General features: G+C 38.2%; 1 protein-coding gene across 9 annotated transcripts in view; it reads right to left on the reverse strand.

Moving 5' to 3' along the window:
* Positions 1 to 1,065: 1,065 nt before the first annotated feature.
* The window catches only part of WDR20 (WD repeat domain 20), a 49,947-nt gene continuing 23,525 nt past the window's right edge, over positions 1,066 to 27,487 (reverse strand). Inside the window, exons 2-5 of one of the 9 annotated variants that reach the window (XR_010308403.1) lie at positions 19,021 to 19,203; positions 12,824 to 14,101; positions 11,006 to 11,072; positions 1,066 to 2,052 (exon numbers count right to left, since the gene is read on the reverse strand). Coding sequence is in view for 4 of the 9 variants with exons in the window: in XM_064170432.1 (XP_064026502.1) it covers positions 3,729 to 3,809; positions 12,824 to 14,101; positions 19,021 to 19,203 (1,542 nt within the window). In the remaining 5 variants the exon portion in view is untranslated. Of the gene's footprint in view, positions 3,810 to 8,199; positions 10,537 to 11,005; positions 14,102 to 19,020; positions 19,204 to 27,487 lie in introns of those variants that run through there. The other 8 variants (XR_010308300.1, XR_010308390.1, XR_010308349.1 and 5 more) reach the window with 8 other exon arrangements.

Here is a 27,487-nt window from a genome sequence, read left to right on the forward strand (position 1 = left end):
CAGTCCACTATTTTAATAAAAGGAAAATTCCAATCAGTAATCCTGCTCAGTTTCAGTATTTTCCCCATTCCTCCTATTTCAAAGAACATAGATAGATAAGAATGGTACAGCACAGCTCCATCTTTAATGAAGTGGACAATCTAATTGCCAGCGTATCAATGTAATGGGCAGTTGTAAGTGGCACTAGCCACTTTACAAGAATAAGATACAGTTACAAGTAGCTACTGCAGTTGTTTCTCCCCTTATTTTCATTCAGTGCCTGAAAGAAGTTAACTCCTTATACTGGGAAGTGTCTAAAGTTGGTGTGCAATTTAAGAAAAGTCTACCTAGTTTTATTAGTGGAGAGCACTAAGGGCTCAGCCATAGCGCATGCATACACTGCAAGTTCTACATTCCCAGGCTGGCAGCCTCTGTTCCTCTCTTCTGCCTGATGCCTGGCTTCAAGACTCCGCTAAAACCAAAGTGCAAATATTGCTGCATGGGATAAAGGGAAAGACAGAGTGAATGCATCTACTCGCTGTCACTCTGGAGCTTGACTTGGAGCAGCATTTCTTGGTTTTGTTTTTTTCTTTAATCTTTGCAAGAACCACTGAAATCAATGCAAGGGCTCTGGTGCTGGCTGATTAAAAATAATGTGTTTAGACAAGCAGCATTGAACTACAGAAATGCATGGATATGTCTCTCTCCATAGCAATGATCAGTTCAAGAGCACTGAATTATAAATTAGATGCCTGATGTAAGACAAACAAGTTGGCTCAGAAATGCATCTACTCCAATTTGTTAACCTAATTTTAGATTGCCAAGTTAGAAATTATGTACATTACTACTGCTGGATCACAGCTAGATCACAAGTCCCAAGACAACTATGGGGGACTATGTGATTACAGAATCCTTGCCCCACAAAGTCCTCTCTCTGCAAGCTGTCTGCTGTATGATCTACTTAGACATGAACCATTAAGAATGAGAATAAACCAACATTATTTTACTTTCCTAATTGAAACTCAACTTAAACATGAAAAGTGTTGTGGATGAAGGACTTTGGAAAGGAATTTCTTCTACAAAAGATTAGATGGTATTTCTGTACCAAACATTTAATTCAACAAAGGGATTACATCAAAAGTGATCAAATTTGAACAGAAAGTAAACAAAAAATGCATACTCAAGATAGTTTAATATGTATTTTCTGAATTAGAAATATCACTTTCTTAAATGAATGAGGATTTCTAGTGTAATGATCCATTACTCCCCTCCCCCATCACTGAATTACATTATTTATACATATAATACAGAGCCAACTGCAGTTGGAAACAACAATATTAAAATAAATGTTTAATAGATACAAAGGATCTTTTCTCCACAACATAGTTTTTTCTGGTGTCTGGACACCAATGTTAACGTAATTCTCTATTAGCATTAAACTATTTAAGTGCAAAACAATTTTGTTTTAAAAATCTATGATTGCAGCATCCATCTTCCTGAAACATTTTGAAGCCACAAAGTAATGACTTCCATTTCCCATGAGTGCATTCCAGGCTGTCTTCTAGCCACACCTCTGGTTAAAAAAATCAGTGCAAAATAAACAATGGTGAAGTACTAGTTTAACCATTGAACTTACTTGAAGTTAAGAAACATACTTTATTTTACACTATATATATATAATATCTTTTATTTATATATTTATATAGAGAGATTAAATTACACTGGACTTGAAAAGTATAAAGAAAACCAAAAATGTTACTATTTTTTACCTGCAGCACCAAAGGAAGCTTTTTTTTTGTTTGAAATGAAAACTTCCTTGGGTGAGCAGCCTAGCAGTATTAGCTGTAAGAACTCATGACATTATTCCTTTGCAGATTACTATGTGATTCACATAAAATTCCATCTTTACACTCTGCCACATTATAATTTGTGATGCTCTTTGCCTGAAGAACAGCTCCTGGTTCCACTGTCATTACTTCTTGTCCTGCGTTCAGAGATTTGCTAGCAGTAGTGTGATGGCTATACTACAGTTCCACTTGGAGAATTGGCCTGGGTTTGGGATGACAATAAACCCTGCAAACAAAGCAGTTTACATTAATCCAGCAAGAGAACCTGACATTAATTTTATAAAGTACTTAGCTTGAAGCTAAAACGAATACAGTTTATTTTTACCACCACTTGCTTGCTTCAGACATTAGCACCTTCTTTCCTACAAAAGAATCTAAGCCACTATTGTATCAGTCAAGCAGCACACAAAAGAGCTCTCAGCAAGAAAGCGTGTGCATTTATGATGCATGATGAATCTGATCCAATATCTGATTTAATCTACCTTGCATTCTGAATTGCTGTGAACTCTGAAACCTTTAAAAATCATACACCAAAAAAAGTGACAGCATTTTATTAGGGTAGCAACAAACAAACCTACTCCAATATCAACAAGTTTCACACCTATCCTGATACAGGGAAATGCTCAATCTCTTATGCTACTGAATATTACAAGGTTGTATAGAAAAATAGATCATGTAACCAAATAGTTGTTTTGGTAATTTAAAAAGAGGATGAAACACTGCACAAGATCTCTGTAAAGATTTAAGCTTGCATTCAGGAAAACTTTCTACTGGCTTGTTTACCTACATGGTCACTCAAAAAAAGTTAGACTGACTCATTTTAGACAACATCTCACGGCTGTGTGGTGCCCACCACTAGGCAGAGGCTGCTGCTCCGGGTTAAAGCAGCTCTACCTTAGGGACAAATCTTGGTGGGCAGATTCCCGTTCAGATGCATGTAGAGTAGTCCCTTTTCTGATCATTCACATAAAAGTAACCTTGTAACAGACTGACTTAAGAAAAGCTTAATATCAAAATACAATTAAGTCTTCTTGCAAGGTCATTATTTAGATTACATAAGTGCCAGCAGACTAAGGAGCACAGTGACAAGCTGGAAGCACATCAGTGAGTATCACCGTGCAACTCCTTACTTCATAAGGCATGGTAAATGCACCTTAGCAATTAAACAGCTACCAGCTTAGGTTCTTACCTCAAAATTAAGATCCTGTGACTCAGATCCACCAAACTAGACAAGCTCATGCACAGTGTAGAATCAGGCCACATTTTCAGAACCTACAGGAGCTCTTTCTCATTTGGAGCCAAGAACTAAAAAGTTATGAGTGATGGAAGAAAACCCTGTCCATAGGCTGAAGAGCTGAAAGGAGGGCTGGATTCAAGTCATCAAGCTCCTGCTGAAACAACAGTCCATCTTCTGAAACGCATCTAATTTACCAGTTGAGAGACATGATGATTTTGGTGACATTTGTAGGATGCATAGCAGACCATGTATGTGTGCATGTTTGTGCACATACACATGCACACATTTTGTATTGCACCACTACACTGAGGCATGCAACACTTAATTTGGTGCCCTCCACAGATCACCCCTGCGGGAAGCAGGACACGTCTTTACTTTCACTTGTTTGTCTAATGGGTATCTGTTCAAAGGCTGTTGAGGTAGACTGAAGCAGGTTAGTCTTTAAACTTGTTTGACATTCAGGATGTGCCAAGATACTGCAAAGTTCAAGAGAAGAGAGTAGTAAAAAGTTTCCTAGTTATTAGTTAAGGAATTGATGGTGACAAAAGGCAGAATATTAGAGCAAACAAGTTACTAAAGCACTTCTGAGAATTTTTGCCAAGAAAGTTTTGTTTGAAGGTGATGAAGATGAATCAGAACTCTATAATTCATTACCAAAGCATTCTTCAGAAGAGCACTAAATACAGCAGCAACAGGCAGGTCTTTCTTGCTGGAAGGTTACCTCCACTAAGCAACTTCCACATATGCTGGAAAAAGTATACAAAAGGTATTCTTTTCAGTGACCCAAAGTGGTAATATGCAAATACATGCTTTGTAAGCACATAAAAAGTGCATGATACTGAGTCCTTATCAACTGGCTTGCGCTTATGCTAGATGAGAAATGAGTGCTCTTCTACTAGATTTACACTGTAATGCAACCAAGCTTTGGGAGACAAAACAAAAATAGATTCATTTTCCTACAGCTTCTCCAGAAACAGGTGGCATCTACAGAAATTCAGTGTGGAGCCCTGCTCCCTGCAAAATACCAGACACTCTGTAATTCAAGTTCCAAGACTAAGGAGTTGTCACTCAGTCCTGGTTTCACCTCCTCTGACCAAGTGAGTACTAGGAACTCCTTGTTTCAGTCCTGGCTCTCAATTCTCCAAGCAGGCAAGCCAGAGGAAAACCGAAGTGGAAAGAATCACAAGATCAGTACCATTGTGCTACTGCAGACAGACACTTCAAGAACATTGCAAGTACTGCCTGATACTGCCAGGCAACAATGCTGGCCATTTCAGAACTTCACTTCTGTAGCAGATCCGAGATTTTGAGAGTTCTTCCAAGTACTTAACTTCAGAGGATATCTTAAACTTCAGGTGTTCATCCAAGAAAAGCAAGACTAAGAACTTGTTTTCTAGGCACAGAAGTTTGACCAAAGCAGTGAGTGTACTCAGTGGACCCTGAGTAACAAGAAGAGATTGCAGAATTTTGCCATTACTATACTGGAGCTTTTCAAACAAGGGCAGTTACGTTAGGCTTAACAAGAAACTTTGGAAATCCATACCAGAAAAACAGGTGAGGGCTCCAAAAAATGAGTTACATTTTGACACAAGTTACCACATAATCTGGTCTGTAATACAAAGGGTGGTGGACCAGAATGTTTGGAACTGCATTCTCTGGGAATAATATATGGATACGGTTATGTAAAAAGTATAGGAAGCTCCTACCTATAAAGAAAGGATAAGGAAATTAAACTGCAGTGCTTTCTGTGATGAAACCACCCAGTGTAGCCAGCCAGGTGGTAAAAGAGGGCACAAAAGCTGCAGCAAGTTGTTAGCACAACAGCAAAGCTGCAGTTTAACAGGCATGACAGAAAACACAAAATAATTGAGATTCAACAACTGCAGCTTTGCTGTGCAGTGCATCAGCTTGAAGCTGAACAACAAACAGATCGTGCTAAGCAAGCAGCAGAAACCAAAAAGTTTTGAAAGTAAATGTAGCCTTTTATGAGCAGTATTATTTTGTCAGCATGTGGGTCTAGCAGGGGGTAGGAAATACAACAGTTATGAGACCCAGGTCAAGAATTTGATAAAGCAATTTTCATTGCCATCTCAGAGAGGGTCCTCCAAAGAAGTGCTACATCATTTGCCATCTTAATGGAATGCTGCACAGCTGAAGTGTACTTTGTAGAGGATGGCATTGGTTTTATTACATCAATTAGCAGTGTCAGAGCATTGAACACAGAGTTTTAGCTGTAGTTGCTAGGGCTGTTCTGTGTTTATATATTCACCAATTCCCTGCAACAAACAGAACTTTGCCTATTTGGTAAAAGGAGGCTCGCACGGGTAGGAAAGCTGTAAGAAATGCAGTCAGTAGGGTCATTTCCACCCGAGGTTCATGGCACTCATAGCTCTGGTTTGTACAGAAAGACCTGCAGCAAGAGAAGACCAACTCTCCTACCCTCCCCACAGTCTCTGAGATTGTGGGAGGGTGTTTGGTTTTTGGTGTTGGGTTTGTCTCCTCTAGGTAATGAACTACAAGTTTGGAGACATGAGAAGGACATGAGAAGTTAATGTTTCTGTGCTACTTCAACCTGCTCTTGGCATACTCAGCTTTCACCTGGGACAAGAGCTCAGCTAAGTAACTCGCCAGGTATCATAATTCTGCATGGCCTTCCTGCTTTCCCCTTTCAAACTGAAAGGCAGACAAAAGAAAGCCAAGTCTCCAGGTTAACAACCAACCAATGTAAAAAAAACCAAAAGCTGTGCCATCAATGCAATTAAGCCAAAAAGGCTGAATTAACAAATACCCATAACAAACATGGCATTTACGTGATAAACCCTTTCTGCTTTTGCCAGTATAAGAAACAATGGGCATCAGTTATTCAAAGAATATTCCACAGGTAGTTTATTCTTGTCCAGAACTGTGATATTCCTGCAGTAATTGGAAAAAGGAGTCTAGACTGAGACCTTTGCTTGACAAAAGAGCCTATGGTCCAATGCAGTGTTTGTGCAGTAAGAAGATGCCAAAAGAGAATGAGGTCTTTCGTATTTGTTTAAAATTCTGTAGTCAAATCAGCTGAGCTGATTTTAAGATTTGCATGACAGTTTCTTATCTAAATGAATCAGCATTAACATGTGTCTCTGAACTGCATGCACTTATTAAATCAGAACATTCCTAATGGAGTCATAAAATTAATTGAGAATGTTTAAGGAAGCACATGCTGAACATTAACTTAACATAAAGATTTTGTATGGGGTTTAGAGGGTACAATAAATCTGATACCTATCCTGACACAGTCTATGTGTTCACTAAACACTTCAAGTGTATTCTTTGACTTTCATTTGAACTTTTTTTTCCCTTTGTTCTATTCATGTTACAGAGAACTAAGAATGCTTAAACCATTTAACATCAAATCTTATAAATGCATGTAATAGCATCCAGGAGTTTTCACATGCAGCTTCTGTGTACCTAAAGGAGTTCTTCCATCTAGCAGAGGTCTATGACCACTTTTTAATTTTCACTGACAATGAGTAAAGCCAAAGCTAGCAGAAAACCAGTATAAGACTAACAAAGGCTGTCTAGTGGTACTGTGCAAGATTACTTCAAGACTAGCAAACAATGGGCAAGTGGAAGATACACTTTTGAGAAAAGAAGAATAGAAGATGCAACTGTTTGTGTGTTGGGAAAAGCAGAAAAGGCTTTTGACAGCAGAAACCTGGTATGGCTCAAGTAATACAACCCTAAGCTTTCTTTAGGTAGTAAGAGCCTGCATGCTTAGAAACAGTTTTCTAACTTCCTCAAAAATCAGTAGAGTTTAAAATTTTCAGCTTAGAAAGTAAGATAAACCAGGGAAAACCTCAGGTAAAAGCATACAACTTAAGACAACCACACTTGAGATAGTTGTAAAATAAGTACGGTCTTAAGTGAGGGAAGAAGTGAGCCTAATGAGTTTGATGAGGATGATTAGCATCTACCTAAAATCAGCTTCAAAAACCAGAAAGTCATGTGACAAGTTATGTCACTGAGAAGTTTCTGCAACATTACTGAAGACCAGCAAGATAACTCTTCCGTGTTCTAAGACATCTTTTGACCACAGAACATATGGATGTTAGTTTTGTTTCATGCTCACACTGACTACTGAGAACCCTGGTTTGACCTACTAGTTTTTGTGTCATTTAACGTGACAGGATGTTCCCAGAACTTTCAGGATGGATTTAATTTTGTTCCTACATTTGCACTAGTTCTTAAATATGCAAATATGTAGTCCATCATAGTGGTCAATCAATGCCTTCTGAAAATCACCTGAAAGTTCTCAAATTCACATAAGAAACACGTAGACTAAAGCTAGGAGACAAATAGTCCTAGTATCTGCCTTTTTCACTGACATTTCCCTGAAGTGCATTTGAAAAGCCTTAGTAAGTATCACTTACTTGGCTCTGCATCAGTTAACACAGAACTAGTGCTGCAAGGGTGACACAATCCCTAGTCCAAGAAGAAAGGGTGGTGCCTTAACTTTTTTGCCTAAATTGGTTCCAAGAAATTCTGCCATCAGAGATTTGCACTATTTTAGTTTTAGTGCAGAGGAGTTCAGTTCTAGACTAGCCACAGGTTTTCTAAACAGAAAATGCTTGAATCCTCTGAGTCAGCCATGTACTCAGGGCTATGAATTCAGCATTCTTCAGGTAAGCATCGATATCTAAAACTGGAATAAAGAAAATACCTTGCACCAGAGTCCACAGAGGAAAGAGCTCCTGTAGAGTCCTAGAAGGAAGAGTGCTCTGCCCCAGCTCCGATTTGATAGGTAAGCAGAAAGCATCTAGATACATTTGTGTCCACGTTTACTGAATCTGAGTATAAGTGATTTGATAAGCATTCTGTTTTCATACTACTCTAGTCCTAAAAAAAGTACCATGAGACATGACCCTATCAGCAAGATCTGAAGATCAAAACATATGCATCGTCTTGAGATGAAGTGACACATTTACTCAGAGCAGGTTACAGGCTGCAATCAACTTCTTACTTGAAAATAAGGCAAGCTAACAGCTGTCATTGTGGCCATTTGCTCAGCACAGTTATGATAGCATAAGACCACCTAAGGACTGCAAGATAAATTGAAACTCAAAATGTGGAAAGGACTATTGAAAGTTATCTACATTTACAGTTCAATCACACATTTTTATTTAACATCAGTATACAGAGGACAACCCCAGCGAGTTATTTTGTAATGTCAAGTATTTAGTAAAGTTCTTCAGCTGTAACAGTGACAATAGAACAGCTAAAAATAAGCAGTATGAAACAAACATGATCTTCTTAAAATTATAAATATACCAACAATACTTCTTAAAGCTTAATTATTGCAACAGTTAAATTAACAATAGTTCATGTTAGAAAGGCTCTATGAAATTTATTCAAGTTGTCAAGAAATTAGATGGAAGTGTAAAAAGGAAATACATATGAATTTTACTTTTGTTTTTCACTAAAGGTAGTCAATACAATTTTGTACAGTATCACCTAACATGTCAATCTTTAACAAACTCCAGTATACAGAATTCATAAAATGCAGGAAAAAAAAAATATTTAACCTTTACATGTAAATTGACAGTAAATTAACTGACACAAATTTTATTACCGTAACATAAGCAGGCCAGCATTTTAAATATTAATTTAGTAGCTTTACGTTGTTAAAGGGGCAGACATATACAGTCATTCCGAGTACATCATCAAATTGCAAGAGGTGATAATTCAGAACATGGGTTTTCTAAAAAGTGTTTAGTAAAAGTCATGTTATTTCCTAATCCAGACATCCTCATCATAAAGCCTTTAACAGGGTTATGATCTCTCCTGGCTTTACTGGAGCCGCTAGTCACACCTCCTCACACACGCACGCGGGCACACATACCTTGCTATAAATATCACACCAGTGTACTAGGTTTAAGTTCACCCTGATAACGCGGGTATGCTCTGTGCAACTTTGCTATTATGCACATTACAGAAAGCTTCAAATTTTAGCATGGTAACCTGAAGTCATATAGCTGTGTTTCAGTTTTACTATAGTCATCCCTGAAGTTTATACAGATACCGTATCACGTCGAAAGAAATCTATTTGATAGTACTTAAATACCAGCAATTGAACTTCAATTGTAATGATGAAATGCTCCTTTCCATTGAGGAAGAATTAGTATGTATAGCTGCTCATCTCACTCAAATATAGTACATGAATGGTTAAGTACTTTCACTACAACAGAAGCCATACTAAAACATGATACTGTACTACAATTGTAGTTAACTAGAAAATTCAAGGATGTTATAATTTAAGTCTAAGTTTTCCTGTACAATAAGTCAAATAAATAAATTTCATGTGCATTTGTTTTACAAAATGGTAGCATGTTTCTCTTGCTAGGTTATACACTGCCATTTCACCTCTTCATACTTCTAGCCTATCTTACCTTGAGCTTTCTTACAAAGGAAACCACTGATCAGCAACTTCAACGTAGGTAAAATGGAGTCGCTGTACAAGAAGGCGAATACTTAATTCTGAAGTTGGACACAGAAATCATGTAGAGAGTTCCTCTTTCCACTCAGTTCAGAGAAAACCTGTTTTGCATATCCAGGTGCCACTTTGGTTTTTTGAGGGGGGCTGTTGTTGGGGTTTGTGGGTTGGTTTTGGGTTTTGTTGGAATTGCTTCTGCAGGTCCTGTAACTTAGTTTGAAGTAGCCATAAAGGTAGCACTTGAAGCCTACCTTGTTTTCCTCTAAAATTATTTTCCTGCATTTTCAGATTAACACAACAGATCTATGATCCCTTTTAGGTTACCCATCGGGGCCTGGGAATGATAGCACAGAGAGGCAACAGCTAATTGTCACCACATGGAGAAGAAAGTTCATACTCTTGTTAAGGCAACCTATTTTTTTCACCGCCATGAACCTTCTTCCACAGAAACAGATAAACAAAAAAATAAGAGTGAAAAATTGAAACTAAGGAACCCTGAGCCTCGTTCAACTTGGTTTTAATTGGATTTTGACATTCACTTCACCTCAGGCTGACTGGGAATTAGTATAACAGTTTTGGAAGTGCAATGCAAGAACGGTATATCCAGTGAGGAAGCTCAAGGTATGATGATACACTGAAGCAGTAATTTGGAGAGTTCATGAACAGTCAGGACACTCTGTGAGCACTGTGCAGCCTATCAGCTATCATAAGGATCACGGCTGAAGAGACACTTCTGGATTCGTTTTCACTAAGGGCAGCACCAGCCCAAACAGAAAAATGAGGAGAACCTGTCACACAGTGTCCAATTATCCAGAGCATCTTTTGATGACTATTAAAAATGAGAGGGAAAGGAGCACTGGCTCAGTGGAAATTGTGTTAGACACTGCAAGCCTGCTTCAGTTTTCCATCCAATTCTTTCCTTAGGCTGGCAGTAGCATGAATTTAATGAAGGCCTTTTGAGGCAATGATGGAAGAAGCAGCAAGGTTCAGAGGCTTTCACTCTAGAGTTGGCAGAGAAAAAAAGTGACGGAGTTTTAAGATCACTTGGGGACCCATATTTCAAAAGGAAGACTAGAAATAGCAGCTTTAAACCCCAGAGTAATGAGATAGCCTAGGATACAACAGCTGGCAAAACAGAAATGAATGGTATATAACCCAGTAAGAAAGACATTACCATGAGTGTTTTATACTTTGACAATTTTCATTAAATAAAATTAAGTGCTTTCCTATAAACAAAAAGGATGCTCTCAACGTCCTTCTGGCACAAATATTTCCCCACCAAAGACCTGTAAACATGCCATCAAAATTTAGGTTTTATCAGTAGAGTGAGCTCACTAGAAATGCAAGTGAAACAGAAAAACAAATTCATTTGCAAATGTCTAAGTAAATACTTCCTAAACAATATGGCATTTACATTAGTGTGCAATATATTAATTTGAAAGAGATAACTTCAGCATGAAAATTACTTACCTGTAATTAAAGTTTTCCATATTGGCCAATACATAAATCCTGATTTTTGGTACTGCATACTTTATCTCTGAAATATTTGAAATGTCATATTCCAAATCAAAGTCAATACACAGAAATATTTAAGTTACACTCAGTCTAACAAAACCCACCTCAGCCACTGAAAATAAATTTAACAGTGTAGTGTCTAGCAGTACCTACAGGATCTTTAGAACAAAAATTAAATATAGATAACAACAGAAATCTGAGGCACTGCTGTATGAGTATAAAAGTTAATTCGTAAGACACATGAATTGTACTGAGTCAAAGTGAAAATTGCTTTAGTATTTCACTTTAGGACAGGCATTTTAATAGTTTAATGTTTTGAGGAGGGGGTGTTCCTTTGCTTTATTTTTTTTTTTTAATTAATGCTGTATCTGTATTTCTTGGGTAGAAAAATACTTTTGGTAAGACCCTCTTTCCTTCTTCCCAGAACAGGGGTTACCAGTTTTAGCTTCAGCCTTCAAAAATATGCATTAAGATGCTGAGCAGACATAGCTCTTTACATATACCTATGCTGTGAAATTTGATTCTATCTCAAAGGAACTTAATATTGTACAAAACTGAGTTTTACTCACAAGTTTAGAGCGAGGAGGATGTGGCATATAAATATATACAGTATCCCCACTTCAAAACTCAGATTTATGAACCAAATGGTTAAAACTAACAAACGTGAGATTTTCATTTACATTGTCCAATGTGGCAATATTCCAGTACTACCCAATTATTTTTCTTCAGCTGATAGCCTCCATGCCCTTTCAGAAATTTTCACAAAAATAGTGGCCCTTCTTGCTAGGTCAGCTCTAGTCATGTTTTCATAGCTGTATTCCTTTAAAGGTCGCTTGCAAACAAAGCTATAGTAGCACAAAGTACTTTTTAAATAAAATAATCACCACATTAAGCTTCATTCAAAATTTCGCTTGCTATACATTGGACAGAAGGAAAATAAAGTTTTATCTGTGTCCTTAACAACAAGAGTTAAAGCTAGTAATATATATTTAATGAAGGTTCAATCAATAGACCAGGTGCCATCAAAAAAGCACAAGCTCCTTGTGATCAAATTGCCTAACTAAACTGACAGTAACGTAACACTGAAACTAGTTACTAGAGAAAGCTTGCATGATTTTCCCTAACTTAAATACATAAATCAAGACCTGGCTAAAATTACGATTTCCTTGATATCAGTGATTCACAATTTCAAGAGCATAAACTACAGTTAGTAAAGGGCTCACAAATCTGTGCATAAAAAGGCTGACGTTTCAATAAGAAGTGGTTTCACGTTAATGCAGGCCACCACAAAGAAGTATGGAGAAAATAAACACTTTGGTTTTCGTTTTTTTTCAGAGGCTCACTTTTCTCATTAGACTTAAAAGCAGCAGCTTTTCGTAAGCTACGCTCATAGGGAGTGCTAGATTTTTGTATAAAACATTAGAAGGTTTATCATTATTTTAGTGATTTACAGGTTCTAAGTTCCATTTTTTACATAAATAGCTTTCACCATATTGTGGTTATGTTTAAGTATAAGAACACTGATCAATAGTTTAGATGCACAGTATTTATTTCTTCTGCTGGAAGGCAACTAGACGTAGTAATTGTATCCAAGACACTTCAAATCATTCAGAAATATGGCATGCAGTATCCAAAAGTATGGCTCTGAGGAGTTTTATTTTTTTTTTACATTAAGCATAAAGAAATTTTATATTCAACATTCATTTATATTTCAAGAAAACTACCTATTCAGAGTTCTAGTTCTTTGATGCAGCATTAAGGATTAAAACTTACCACTTTACCAGGCCTTGCCCATGTGCAAATAAATCCCTCCTGACAAGCAGTGACTATACAGTCTTCAAGAAAAATTAACACAGTCAGTCTTTCATGTGCTATCTTTTTACAGATAAGAGGCTCTAACAAGGGAACATCTTCCATTCGGGGACAGAGAGGTGTTCCCAAAGTTTTAGCTGGGTCCGTTTTGGTTTTAGTAACTAGGTTCAGTTTGTCACTGCTCTTGCTAGATATATGTCCCATGCTATGATTTCTCTTGTGATCTTTTTCATGGTGTCTTTCCTTCCGATCGTGTAGCGATAAGGTTGCAAATTTACTAACGCCAGAAGCAATGGCACCATCCATGACACTGCTTTTACTGCCAGCATTTGAGACTGCAGAGTGTGGAAGGCTGTTTGACCGTGGAAGAGGAGGGGGTACAGAGTTTCCAGGTGTTGTGATACTGTTTCCATTACTTCCTGGGTTAGTTCCACCACTTCCAGCAGGTGGACTTGTGGCATTCATGACATTTGTATGTGTCCTTGCTCTTGAGAGAGGTTGGTGGGGGAAAAGGATATCTTCTGTAAGATCCCACAAACAGAGCTGTGTGTCCTGGCCTACTGAACCAAATCTATAAGTAACACTTACTGGACGACTGTCTGTAGAGTTCCTTTTGGATAGCCTAGATTGCGTACTATTTGCTCGATCTCTGCCAAAATGAAGGTCTTGGAAATCCTCATCACTTCCGCTAAATTCCATTGGGTCACTCTCTTCTACGCTAGTGGTATATGGATCAAATGCAACAACGCTGACCCACGATTTGTGTCCATGGCCTCTCGCTATTACTCGACAGTCCACGAAAGACCAAACTGTTACCAAGTCATCCTCTCCACCTGTCACTATGTACTTCCCATCGGGACTCCAACACACACACAGCAGTCCTCCAAAGTAGCTTTTCATTGTACCATGCAATTCCACTGAATCAAAGTTAAATACGCGAAGAAAACCATCCTGGCTCACACACGCCAAGAACTTCCCATCTGGGGAAAAGGCAAATTCATTCAGGGCACCCTCCCCTACTGTCCATTTAAGCAGAGGGTTTCTTGTGGATTTACTCTTGCAAGTGTGAACTGCAAAACTTTCTCCTTGTTTAAGTAGCTGGTAGTGCGGGGCTGTGGTACCACAAGTGTGCTCCACGTTATACAAGTACATATTGCCACTGGAATGAGCTACTAGGAAAAGGCTTTCCGAACCTGGTACCCATTTTACACAGGTTACTCTGGACTTGTCTATTAGTCTCTGTGAAAAACAAAGAAGATACATATCAGAAAGTCTGAAAATTAAATATTTAATGATTAACTATTAACTGAAAATTAAAGTTTTAATGATCTGAGCTTTCGGGGGGGATGGGGAGCAATACTTGACAAGCAAAGTGAACTCAACTTTCTAGAAAGCAGCTACATTACTGTGTCTGCAAAAACTTATCATCTTATCAGGCAGTAAATAGGAAGTTACTGTTTTAGACAAAATGCTATCAAAGGTTATCATTATGGTCCAGTCACATTCCACAAAGAACATACTTCAATCAAGTCAATCTGTTTTTAAGAATCTGAAGGTAGTGCTCTTAGTTTCATTTTTACTGTGTAGATTGAAGAGCATGAAAATGAAACAGTCAAGAAAACACAGAATAAGCTAAAGGGACAAAAGGCAGTTACTTATCTGTGCTATATAGCAAACCAGGCTACAAATCAGTAACAGTAAGTTTTGACTCAGATTTATCTGAAAACACAATTAAAATCCATTCTCTTAAAAAAAAAAAAGAAGAAGAAAAAGTGGCTTTAGGAGCCTCTACCAGGTTTTACTGATTCGGGGGGCAAAAGCTACAGTGTGACCCTGCTTTCATATGACTGCAAAGTTCATAGTTAAGTGCACATAGTTCAGTGAATTCAGAAGGCCCCACATCCTCTTAACCTTGGAATCCTCTCCCCTTTTCATTCATTAGCCAAGGACTCTCTGTTGCCACCCGACTAAGAAATTTCCTTTAAAGAAAAATGTTTTGAGCCTGTCGCTGAAAACATTAAACAAACATTCCTTCAATGCTGTATGAACTGAGAGAAAAAGTTTGACTAGTACAGTTGTAATGGACTTCTAAAACTTACCAAGTCAGTCATGGCATCACTCAACTGCAACTTGGAGACAATTCTCTACATGCACAATATTTGTATTTGGCATAGATCAATTACAGGCTGAAAGAAGATCTGAACTACACATAACACAACAATGCAAATACGAAGAGGCTAAGGAAATACCAGACTAAGGTACAAAAATCTGGGCTAAGAAGAAAAAATCTTGCTGCGCTGTTCATTGCAAACAAAACCCCCAAACTAATGGATAGACTGTTACCCATTTCTCTACCTGCAACTATCACTGGAAAGCAGCATCTGGTTATTCTAGATTGTATTTTTGCTGCTGTCAACCTCAGCGTAAGAGCAGGCATCTCTCATTGGTTAAATTAGCCATTTTGTACTTGAGAACTGAGAGATGTAACTTCATCTAGCAACTTGTGGTGATTTGGCCTGGCTAGGGACCAGATGCACACCAAACTCATTCTATCACTCTCCTTCTTACATGGAGAGGGGAGAGGGAAAATAACCAAAGGCCTGCGAGTCAAAGCAGAAGCAATTTAATAAGATGAAAAGAAAAGCAAAGGCCACAAGGGAAAGCAAGAGTAAACAAAGATCTTATTCTCTGCTTCCCATCAGCAGACATTAGGTCACTCCCCAAGAAGCAGAGCTTCAACACACATAGTGGTTGCTCTGGAGGACAGATGCTATGAAGGAGTGCCCCCGCACTTCCTTCTTTCACTTAGCTTTTATTTCTGAGATGGCACCATATGGTATGGATTACACCTTTGGTCAGTTTGGGTCCCCTCCCAAGATCTTGCCCCTCCCTCAGCCCACTGCTTGGGGGGAAATACTGGAAATGTACAGCCTTGGTGCTTGGCTCAGCAGCAGCCAAAACACTGGTGTGTTATCAATACCCAGCACACCCCTGGGGAGAATTAACTCCAGCTCAGCCAAACACAGTACAGAATTCTTCCTCAAATGCTGTAGCTTTAACATATTCTTAGCTTCTACTGTGATACTTTAAACAGCCTGCCATGCATTCTTTGATATCTCAGCAATGATGAAAGTTACCTGGTATACACCATGAGAATATGGATAGGGAACATGGATCCAGCTGCTTGCTACAGGCAATACTCATTATGAAACTACTGTGAATATGGCAACAAAGCAAAATTTCTTGCTCTCCTCTATTAAAGCAGTTCTACCTGACATACAACCTCTTATCCAGTAGGAAGTTGCTCAACTATTATACAAAAAAGGGCAACTTAAGCTGATCATTATGTTGGGCTACATGACCTTAAATACTGCACAAAAATCCTGCAAAGCTGAACTTTACTTCAAGGATGCTATGAACAGAAGATTGCAATCTGCAATAAGAACAAATTAGCTCAGAGAAAAGATGCAGAGAGACTTTTAAGATATGGACCAAGTAACCACAGTTCATGCCCTACTCAACCAGCAGAGCTTTAAATTCAGGAAGACAAAACTGAAGTTTTAAAAGCTTTCAGGCGGGGTCAAACAACAAAACAAGGTCTGAAGTCAGTATGAGTGGCAGATGCATTACAAGAATGAACCGAGTATCAAGCAAATCAGCAGAGTAGCTGGAATAAAGTGTTGTGTTTGTTCAGTTTGGTGAAAGAATAGCAAGTGAAGGAACTTCGTCACAAGTGAAAAAGACAAGCCAAGATTATCTTGACAGCCACATTTTGAATAAGCTTCAAGGGACAAAATTACAGGCATAGGCCACCAGTAGTGAAAAAAAAAAGATGCAATCATGAAATATTCATAGTCTGACAAAAAGCTTTGCAACACAGGTAGAAAAAAGTTTATCAGGGAAAGATTTAAAAAAAGGCAGCTTAAGGCTTTAGTTTATTTTTTTTCAAATAAAGAAAAAAAGAAATTAAACCATTCAATTGGCTAGTTTAAGAACAACTAATTACCACCTGGAAACAATGAATCTGTTGGGTATGCTTGGCTGGTTTGGGAAATAAGAAAATATCACTAGTTTAATAATGACACAGCCAGAAGGAATACCACTGTTGACAGACATTGATTTAGGCAGGCAGATACAAACTACATAGAATCACTTGCCACAGCCTTACAAGTCCCTATTGTCTTCTATAGCAATAGAATTTTTTTAAAGGAATGCAGTCCAACTTGTCATTCTTAAGACTTTTACATTATGTTCAACACAATCTTCTGTGCTGTAAAGTTATTTCACATATGACTAAGTGCTATCCTGACTACTTTACCCAGAGTTTGTGCAGTACTTTCCCGCACGTCTGTGTTAGAGCTGTGTTAACACACTATAGTTTCGTAGAACACAGATCATCTAACTTAATTTCCACCAGCCAAAGGATGTATTCTCACTGCAGTGAAGGAATGCTGCTTACAGCACAGAGAAAAACACTGTCAAATGGAAGTGGTTTCAGTGCTTCCATCTCCTAGGGACTACCACAAGAACTATTCAGCCTGCTATGGAGCTTTATGCTGTAGACACTAGAAAGTTTGAACTCAAGGCATGCAAACATACTTACATAAAGGTCCAATACATTTCAGCAGAAGTTTTCCTCAAAGTAACTAGTTCAGTTACAAGAGCAGACCTGCTCTATGACATGAAACTCTAGCTATAATCTTTCTGCTAGCTGCCATTGGTAATCCTGATACTGTTATTATAGAAGATTAAACCAGAGCTGTATTTCCACAAGTAACTTGTTGACATTAAGGCTGGCACTCTCAGTGGTGAAGTTGGACTAATGACAAAGAATGACAAAATGTTGTGTTGGTCTTGTTTGTCTGGGATGTGGGTTTGTTTTGATTTTTTGTTTGGTTTGGGAGTTTTGGGGGGGGTTCTTTTAGTTGGTTGGTTTGGCATTTTGTTTGAACATTTTTTCTCCCCTTTTTTTTTTTAATCAATGGGGAAAGGCTGCAGAGGTAAATGTGTTAGACAATGCCAAAATGAACATTTTAACTACTTCTATGGCTATTTCTAACAGTACTCCATGCAAGAGTTTCCCCGATCATAAGAAGAGAAAGAGAAGGTGGGAAAAGACCAAGTATGAAGAAATATACCCCTCTTCTGATCAGCTACTTTTAGAAAGCTGAGGAAGAATTAGATGGTTCTAATTATAAAACATCACCATTCAGAACAATACTTCACTCTTTGCACAAAGACAGAACAAGGCAACACATCTGAGGTGGGAAATACACAGTTGGTCACTTTGAAAGCTGAGCAAGGCTCAACTTCATCTGCAAAGGTCTGCTGTTACCATCCTCTCCCCACAACTATTCACCTGCAGCTGGATTAAGAGACAAAAAGCAAAAAAACCACAAAACAAAGCACAACCAAACTCCTCATACCTCCAATCCTCCTCCCTAAAACTATGCAAATTCCTATAGGTTATCCTCTGCAGAAGATGCTGTAAAAAGTTGTACAAAGTACCAGTTGTCTTTCACTGTTAGCATCCAGACACTTAGACTTTGAAAAATGCCAATACTAGCAGGTGATCAGAGCTAGTGTTCTTGTAATTCAGCATTAGTCTCCCTCATAGTACCTCCTTCTGTCTTTCCTTATTGCACAGCAACAGAAAAAGCAGATGGAGAGTTTTACTTGAGAATACCACAAGGCCAAGGCCTCACAAGCCTGTAGCTTTTTCTGTACAGTATTCACCTTGATATCCTAGTCTTCCCCAAGCAAGCCTTTAGGAATCCTTGATACGGAGAGTTATTATTGTAATACCTTGCCTTAAATGGGGCCTTAAATGTTTTCTTCTTCTACTGGAACCAGAAGCCTCAGAAACAACTGACTGGAGAGCATATGCAGCAACATTTGTAAACCCTTTTTTTCCATCAGTTAACTAACATTAACTTTAGTTGCAGTATTACTTAAAGTCTTATTTTTAATGCTAAGCTACAAAAAATTCCTTCATGAATAACATTTTTGTGTAGGTATTGCAAGCCAATGAAACAGCTGAAAAACAAATTGAGCAATAAGCTATATAGGCAAATGAAACCATCTACAATACTGTGAGAAACTAGAATTGTTAGCATCACAAGTACATTGCATGCAACAATGTTAAGATTTCTACTTACTTCCTCATTAAATAATTTGCTAGTTTCTTTTTTAATTGGGTCTATAAGTTGGACTTGGCCTGCAGAGAAGCCCACTAGAAGAGACACACTTTCTGCTGTTGCTGTTAAGTGATTGAAGTCATGGCATGTAGGCTGTGTTCCTTTGTATATCCTTTTGTCTATTGGTTTACTCAAGTCTGCAGCCTGCAAAGAGAGCAAATAGAGTTAAGACAGTTTATCATAATTTGTGCATATAACCACTTCATTTGCAAGTAACGTTTATACTAAGCAACAAATGTATGCAGTTATAAAACCCTACTTTAGAAAGTAGCTTTGTATGAGTGGTCTCTCTTTCCATACATAACAATACTTGTGTTTTTCAGTTTTGCTGAACACCATACCTCCCCAAGCCTTTGCAACTACATCACAGAATTAATCAGGTCAGATAAGACCTTCAAGATGATTAAGTTCAACCTATTACCCAACACCATCTAATCAACTAAACCATGGCACTAAGTGCCACATCTAGTCTTTTTTTAAAGACTTCCAGGCGTGATGACTCCACCACCTCCCTGGGCAGCCCATTCCAATGGCAAATCACTCTTTATGTGGAGCATTTTTTGTTAACATCCAGCCTAAACCTGCCCTGGCACAGCTTTAGACTGTGTCCTCTTGCTCTGTCACTAATTGCCTGGGAAAAGAGACCAATCACCACCTGGCTACAACCTCCTTTCAGGTAGTTGTAAAGAGCAATAAGGTCTCCCCTGAGCCTCCTCCTCTCCAGGTTAAACAACTCAGCTCCCTCAGGTGTTCCCCATAGGGCTTGTGCTCCAGAACTCTCTCCAGCCTTGTTGCCCTTCTCTGGACACATTTGAACATCACAACACCTTTCCTAAATTGAGGGGCCACACTGGACACAGTACTCAATCATATGACAAACCGATGACAACCGTTCAGAAATACAAAGGTTCCAGTGATTCCTCAAGATTAATCTATACCCAAAAGGTTTCTCCTGCCAACAGAGGCATTCCACCACAGAGACAAGGTATCTTCTACTTTCCTAGTATCAGCTTTCTCAATACTGAGTCTAGCTGATTTTGGATTAAATATAGCATATTCTCAATTGCCTGAATCTTTTACTGTAAATCCATTCTTTTATAAAAGACAAACACAGGATATTGGTCTCAATAATTAAAAAACAAATATACAAGAAATTAGATCCTGGGTAAGCATTTTCTAAGAACACTGAGTCAGGATGCTGGTAGTGTGATCAGAAAATACATTTGAAGTCATTAAACTACAAAGTAATTGTGCTTCTGACACTGAACATGGGATTCAAATATAGCTCAAACAAACTAAGTGCTAAGAAAACTGTGGAACTTCAATATAAACAACTGAAAATCTGGCACTGAATTGTCACAAGAATCATGAAGAACAGAAAAGCAATTAAAAATGCTCTCTCAATTGTGTAACTTGTGTCCATCCCCATATCACTTTTGAACAGACTACTCAATCTTTCATCATCCAGAGGTTAAAACCCAAACTTTTAACACGCAAGATCATACATCAGGTTCAATCTTTTTTGTAAAAACAAACTAACAATCACCTCCCTATTTACTACATTCAGAATCTGGAATAAGAAAGCTGATGATACTCAACAATATTACAGACCTAAGGCATAGCTGTGATTAGCTGTGATTTGGCTCAGATTCTAATTTGATACATACATTTCCAGTAGTTTTATTCAGAGAAAACCAAGCCAGCAATGTAAGAAAACAAACTTCTTTGAGGACGACAAGCTACACATACAAGAAAACTGCTCTGTTGTATTAAACCTTCAAGGATGTGATCTAAAGAGCAGCAAATCCTTTGCGTGTGTGGAGCTACACAGACAAAAACCAAACCTGTCAGTAGGGAAAAACTGGAAGTAGCTACACCATGAATCATGTCAGGTGCACCATTTGAAAAATAAATTAACTATCAGATACACATTATAAGTGTACAAATGCAACAGTATTAAAGTTTTGATTATGTTTTGCAGCACATATTATTATAAACCAGTTTAATCATGTGTATAGCTGCCTGGTTGAAAGCTCAAAAATGAGATGATATATTCCAACTTCTAAAGTCAGCAGATTAAAATATCATTCTCTAAAGCCCAAAGAACCATGCTAAGCTAAAAAAAGTATATTAGTGATATCTCTTCAAGGAGAACTTAAATAGAATACACTAGCTCTACTGGGAGATCATAGGAAAAGGCATGTGCCTACCAAGGAGTATTCACACACACCCATATATCTGTAAATTGAAGCTAAAAGATCAAATCCTAGAGGTGATGCAGTTATTTTATGCAAGATTCCCTCGCCTCGTGTCTCTGCAAAATAAGCAATATCACAGAGTAACTCTCACGACTGAGGCAGTGTTTCCATCTGAAAGACCTTTCTACAGAAATACAAATGCATCCCTCAATACCTCAAAGAGATGCAGGGTTGACAAGGTTAACCTATGAGACTTTAGATTGTGCCTCTGGACACAGGACCATCCATCAGGACCCAATACCTACGAAGGAAGATCCCTTTTAAATAGAACTCAGCCTGGATTACACTCCCAATCAGCATGAAACAAGGATATTCTGAGGTTCTTCTCTTTCTGAATCCTCACTAGTGTTTTAAGCAGCAAAGAACCACGAGGCATCTATTTTCAGACTGAAACTACACTTCCCCTTTTGTCTGGTTAAGGTTTTATACCACTAGCTTCAGGTTTTGTCGTCCAACAAATTTGGTGTGATTGAAGTTCCATATCTTCTGAAATTATGCAATAACAGATCTAGTAAGACATGAAATTCTGATAAATTCAATCTAAGCACAGACTTCACTGTGCTTGTTCTAGCTGTTCTCTGGGAACCAGATGGCAGTGACAATCTGTCAGAACTGAAATGAAGTATAAATAAACTAATTCAACCCAGAATTAACCAGGCTTCTACTGACAGGGCTACCTTGCCTTCTACTTACATGTAGCTAGTGTCTTCAGTTGTTATACAGAGGACTCACAGAAAAAAAACAGTCAAATTTATAAGCACAAAAATATTCTTGGCCTTGAACTCTTGTGTTTGAAAGACAGGGTAGAATCAATGAGAATAAGACCTAAAAGACATTTTTCTTCTGTGCAGCTGCTGTTGGATTTTGACAGGAATAAAAAAAAAAGCTTACTCATAAAATTCAGTTGTGCCTTAGAATCAGCATTTCATTAATCGCCACTAAGTCCATTTGCTACTGCTATTCTGTGGAAGAAAATTCTCAGAAAGAGCTTTTACATGAGATCCAAGTCCATAACTGTCAAATCCTATGATCTGACACTCTTTATTGAGCAGCCCTCCCTCTCAGAAGGACAGTGTTGTACTGTGAAAGAAACAAAAATCTTGGGATTAAGTGTTACCAAATGTGGAGGTTAAAAACACAGGATTGGGCACTCTCACCTTTGCTTGAGCTGGCAGCAAGTGATATGCATGCTTCCCATCCCAGTTCCTGCAAGATTTTCTTCTGAAAAATCCTCAGCACAATTTCAGCCTGTTCACTTTGAGAAACTTGCTCCATTGTGTATGACTCATAACGAAAGCAATACTTCGCGATTACAAATTAAAGAAGGTTGGGGCACCTAAATGCAAGGCTAAGAATCAAAACCATTCTCCCTCTGAATAAAAATCCTTGCAAGCCACTGAAGTATATTATCTTACCATATCAAGACTCTGGTACTAGCACCTTCACCAAATTATATCTGCATTAGAAGTCTGTTCCTTTCAACTACAGCAGCATCTCAAGTACCCCTTGGGCAAAGGAACAAGGAATAATGCTTACGAGGCATCAAGAACAAAAGGAATCTCATGACGCTTGTCTAAAGTCAGTGACACAGCTGAACAAAAGTGGTGCACCTTGGGCATCAACAGCTGAATTCTGTCTTTGAACAGATTAAACCTTTCTAGAGAGCCTTACATTTAGAGAAGAAAAAATAGCCAACTTTGACATTTAGTTCTTTGTCATGAATTCGTACTGAAAATATGAACTATGTAACTGTTTTGGGAACTTCCTGGTCCCATTTAGCTAACTGTCACAGCATGCTATTTTAGCTAAATTACCCCCACTCTTCTGCAGCAGGGAGAAAAAATAAAATCATCTAACAGTCTAGCAGTTGCCCATTCATCTTCCATCCTGACTTACAGAAGTCAGCCAGAACATCCTAACCCCATCTTAGAACACTTAAACATTAGGAGGAAAATGAAAGCAAGTCTGAAGCTAATATTTAAGCTTTCAGATTCTAATGTCTGATTAAGATGGGCATCAATAACCTTGGTTCTGTAGCTGTATGCAATTCTAAGGTCAAAGCCAGATTAATATCTAGCCAAGACTCATTATTTTTATGTACTATTGATCTGAAACTTAGAGCTTTCATACTAAGATTTCCCAAACATTATATCACGTTATTTTGAGTCAGCATTTAATCATGCTCCTCAACAGATGTGATTTCTTCCTGTATCTTTTCTTTTCCTAACTTACATTAGCAGCTTTCTGAAATTTTAGTTGAATGAAATGTATCACAAATGCTACATGTCCTTCCAAATGAAAAAAACATGCCCAACATCAGACAAGGAATGAGTTATATATTAATTTATCTCACTTAATTGCAACTGTAGACATCAAAATGCTTTCTTTGGATACATACTAGTATTTCATAGCACATTTGCCAGGAGACTGGCTTTCAACAGGTCATAGCTGTAATTGAGATCGAGACAGAATATTTAGTCTTTAAGTCTGGAAGTAAGGACAAAATAAAAAATTTACTTCCAAAAAGTCTCCTAAGAAAATCTCTCTTGCCCAGAGAATTATTTGATCTTGAAGAGCAGATTACAGACCAACTATGTATTGTAAACTCTAGTACAAAACAAAACAGAAGACACAAAGAACCAAGAGGTCATACTTCTGAAAAAAATCCCTTCAGCATTTCTGGAGCTTGGAATTCACAGCTTAGTAACTGTGGATTGATAGCTCAATACCTAGCTGTCCAGAGATTTAATGGCCCCTGATTTATGAACAGAACAATTTGAGAAAGATGTGCTTGTTGTAATTCTGTATAGGTAACATGAGAAATCAGCTCTTAAAATTATAACTAAATAAACATCATTAAAATTCAGAGATGTTCTATAAACCCCATCTGGAAAATAAAAAGGCAAGGTAACCCCTGCTATAGCACTTTGCATTCCAGTATCCCCTAGTGAATAGGGAGAGATCTTCCAAGACAGACACGCTCCCTGTATTATTAAGGAAAGGGAAAACCTAGACCAGGAGGCCCCTTGCAGCTTGTTTGTTCTTCCTCCATGATTGTGTTAGTTGTCTTCTCCTTCCTGCAAAGCTACCTGAAGGACAGGGAAAGCTGAGGAACCACAGCAAGAAAGCTGTATTATCCCAGGTCCTTTTGTAGAACTTTCTGGCAAGGCCTGTTCACTGTTTCTGTATGCAAGTGCTCCTGCCAGAAGTACTGGCTTTGAAACTTCAAACTGGAAATCTAATTACATCATTATCAAGGGAGTGGATTTTGATTTTTTTAAAAGTCCAGACACAGCTCACTTAACATTAGCAACAGAATCATTTGTAGTCACTTCACTGTTGCTTCAGATTGGTCTGATCTCATAGCTGATCCTGCTTTGGGCAGGAGGCTAGACTACAGATTCTGAGAGGCTCCTTTCAACTGAAACATCCCTGAGATCTGGATGATCAAGTAGTGAGGTGGATTGGGAACTAGTTGAGGGAAAGAAGCCAGGGTTGTTGTCAATGGGACAGACTCTCGTTGAAGACCTGTAACTAGTGGGGTCCCACAAGGGTCAATACCTGGATGAGGGCACAAAGTGCCCTGTCACCAGGTTTGCTGATGACACCAATCTGGGTGGAGTGGGTGGCACACCAGAAGGTTATGCTGCCATTCAGGAAGATTTGGACAGGCTGGAAGGTTAGGCAGGAAGAAATGTAATGAAATTCAACAAGGGCAAGTGTAGAGTCTTGCACCTGGGAAAGAGCAACCCCAGGTTATCAGTATAGGTTGGGGATTGCCCCTTTGGAAGGCAGCCAAGGGGAAAAGGATCCAGGGTTCTAACTGATGGGAGGTTGACCATGAGCCAGCAATGTACTCTTGTGGCCAGGAGGGCCAATGCCATTCTGGGGTGTATTAGAAGCACTGTGGCAAGTAGGTCAAGAGAGGTTCTCCTGCCCTCTACTCTGGTGAGGCTGCATCTGGAGTACTGTGTTCAGTTCTGAACATTTATACAGAGCAAAAGTTCTATTTAATTTATATGAGATTCACAATAGAAGTCCAGACAATGCTTCCTGGAATTATGAAGCCCTAATAAACACTTCTCAGTGCAGCTGACAGTGCCATGGCCAGTTGATAATACAATGGCTTCTACAAATACAACTGCATGTAAGCTCAGAGACTGCTGACAAATGGACTTAGGTTCCTTGGTACGAAGTTTACAGTCTGGCAAGAACTCACATCAGTTCCAGAATCTCTTCAGATTCAACAACAAACTTTTCAGGTAGTGTACCAGGGAATACACATTCAGGGGCGCCTTAGGAGATGCCAGAAAACTTATAAATCAGTTGGAAAGCTTCTGGAAACAGTTATAAACTGTAAAAAGCTATAAATTCTCCTTAGAATTCTATAAAAATCCAGCAGATATCCACCATTTATCATAGAATCATAGAATCACCCAGGTTGGAAAAGGCCTCCAAGATCATCCAGTCCAACCTATCACCCAGCCCTATCCAGTCAACTAGACCATGGCACTAAGTGCCTCATCCAGTCTTTTCTTGAAGACCCTCAGGGACGGTGCCTCCACCACCTCCCTGGGCAGCCCATTCCAATGGGAAATCACTCTCTCTGTGAAGAACCATTTGCAAAGTTAGCCTTTTTATATGCAACTACAATAAGTTTCCCAAAATGTAAGGATATTTTCTTAAGTAAGAGCTGCTTCTTCCACACCCAAATGATGTGCTTAGCTTTAAGGGTTGCATAACGGGTGTTCTGGGTGCACACATTCAGTTTTAAGTGTCTTCTAAGCCTTGCAAAGCCATTAACACTAAAGAAAATTTAGGGGTTTATTCAGCAACACTGCATTCAATGCATCTGATTTTTATTGAAGTCACATTTGCAAGCTTCAAGAAAACTATTATTTGTCTGTTTTGTTTTTAAAATTTGGCTAGACTTTCAACTCTATGAAACAAAGCACCAATAGCTAAACTTGTTGCCAATTAATATAAAAGCAGGCATGAATAACACTAAAGATAAGCAAACACATTCACTTTCCCTTATTCTTCCTGAACTGAAGGCAAGAAAACCTCTGAGAAAGGGACAAAAGTTGCACTAGACAACATAAATTTTGAAAATCTAAAATTAAGAAACTGCAATGAAAAGAATAAGCAGGCAGGGAAAAGAATTTGCTACTTTCAACACAGCGCCTCAAAGACTTTCCATTAAGGTATCTCTCCAGAAATTCTTCTCTCTGCAGAGTCTCCAGAAAGGGCACATGCCCATTCATGCCATTTTTACTTTCTTAAATCTGAAGATCTTGATCTCAAAGACATGATCTTTATTAATTTGTCTTCAGTGGCATATCTCTTGATGTATTTTTTCTGATCTGTATTTTGAAATGCCTTAAAGTTTAAAATAGTTAGCATTTATAACCACTCCCAACAAAAGCATTTCAAAATTTATTTCCACTCAACAGAACATCTACTCTTCTGAACAACACTGTTCCTCATAAATGAGTTCCTGCATCTTTGCAGGTTTCTTCTAAGTTACAAAGCACTTGATTAAATGCTGAACAGGAACACTTAAGACATGTGACAGAGTTTCTAGGATACTGTGTAAGAACAGGTCTGTTAGTAAAACAGGGACACCAAGTAATTTTATTTAACCTAATTTTTTTTTCCAAGTGTTCCACACAATTCATCCCTAACAAAGTCTTAAAGATTAATTTTGTACAAAGCCACCTGAAAATTTGAGAAGCTACTTTATATTCTTCTCCCATCCAGACTGAACTTTCACTTGGGGCCATACAAGACATACATACGTTTTCAAAGAAATGCATTTCAGCATTTATTCATACAGCAGACAACTATGATCACGTACATCAAGATAAAAGCCCTAGTGCAGACAATTGGACATAAATCTGCATTTAGGCAAAGATCACTTTAGTGTTCAGAAACATCCAACAAAATAATCATATTGTTTCCAGCAGAATTATTATAAGCACTCAAAGCAAAAAGCATTCACAGGTTTAGAAAAGAGCTACATGATATTAACTAAAGCAATGGTTATATAATTGACAAGGTCAGGAAAGTGGATGTGAACACCATAAACAACACACATAAAGGACTGATGTACAGTTTAGCATAATGCTATCAACTCAATTTTTGTAAGGCTATAAACCAAAATATTTATC

The sequence above is a fragment of the Pogoniulus pusillus genome, chromosome 1 (assembly GCF_015220805.1).
Source record: "Pogoniulus pusillus isolate bPogPus1 chromosome 1, bPogPus1.pri, whole genome shotgun sequence".
Lineage (NCBI taxonomy): Eukaryota > Metazoa > Chordata > Aves > Piciformes > Lybiidae > Pogoniulus > Pogoniulus pusillus.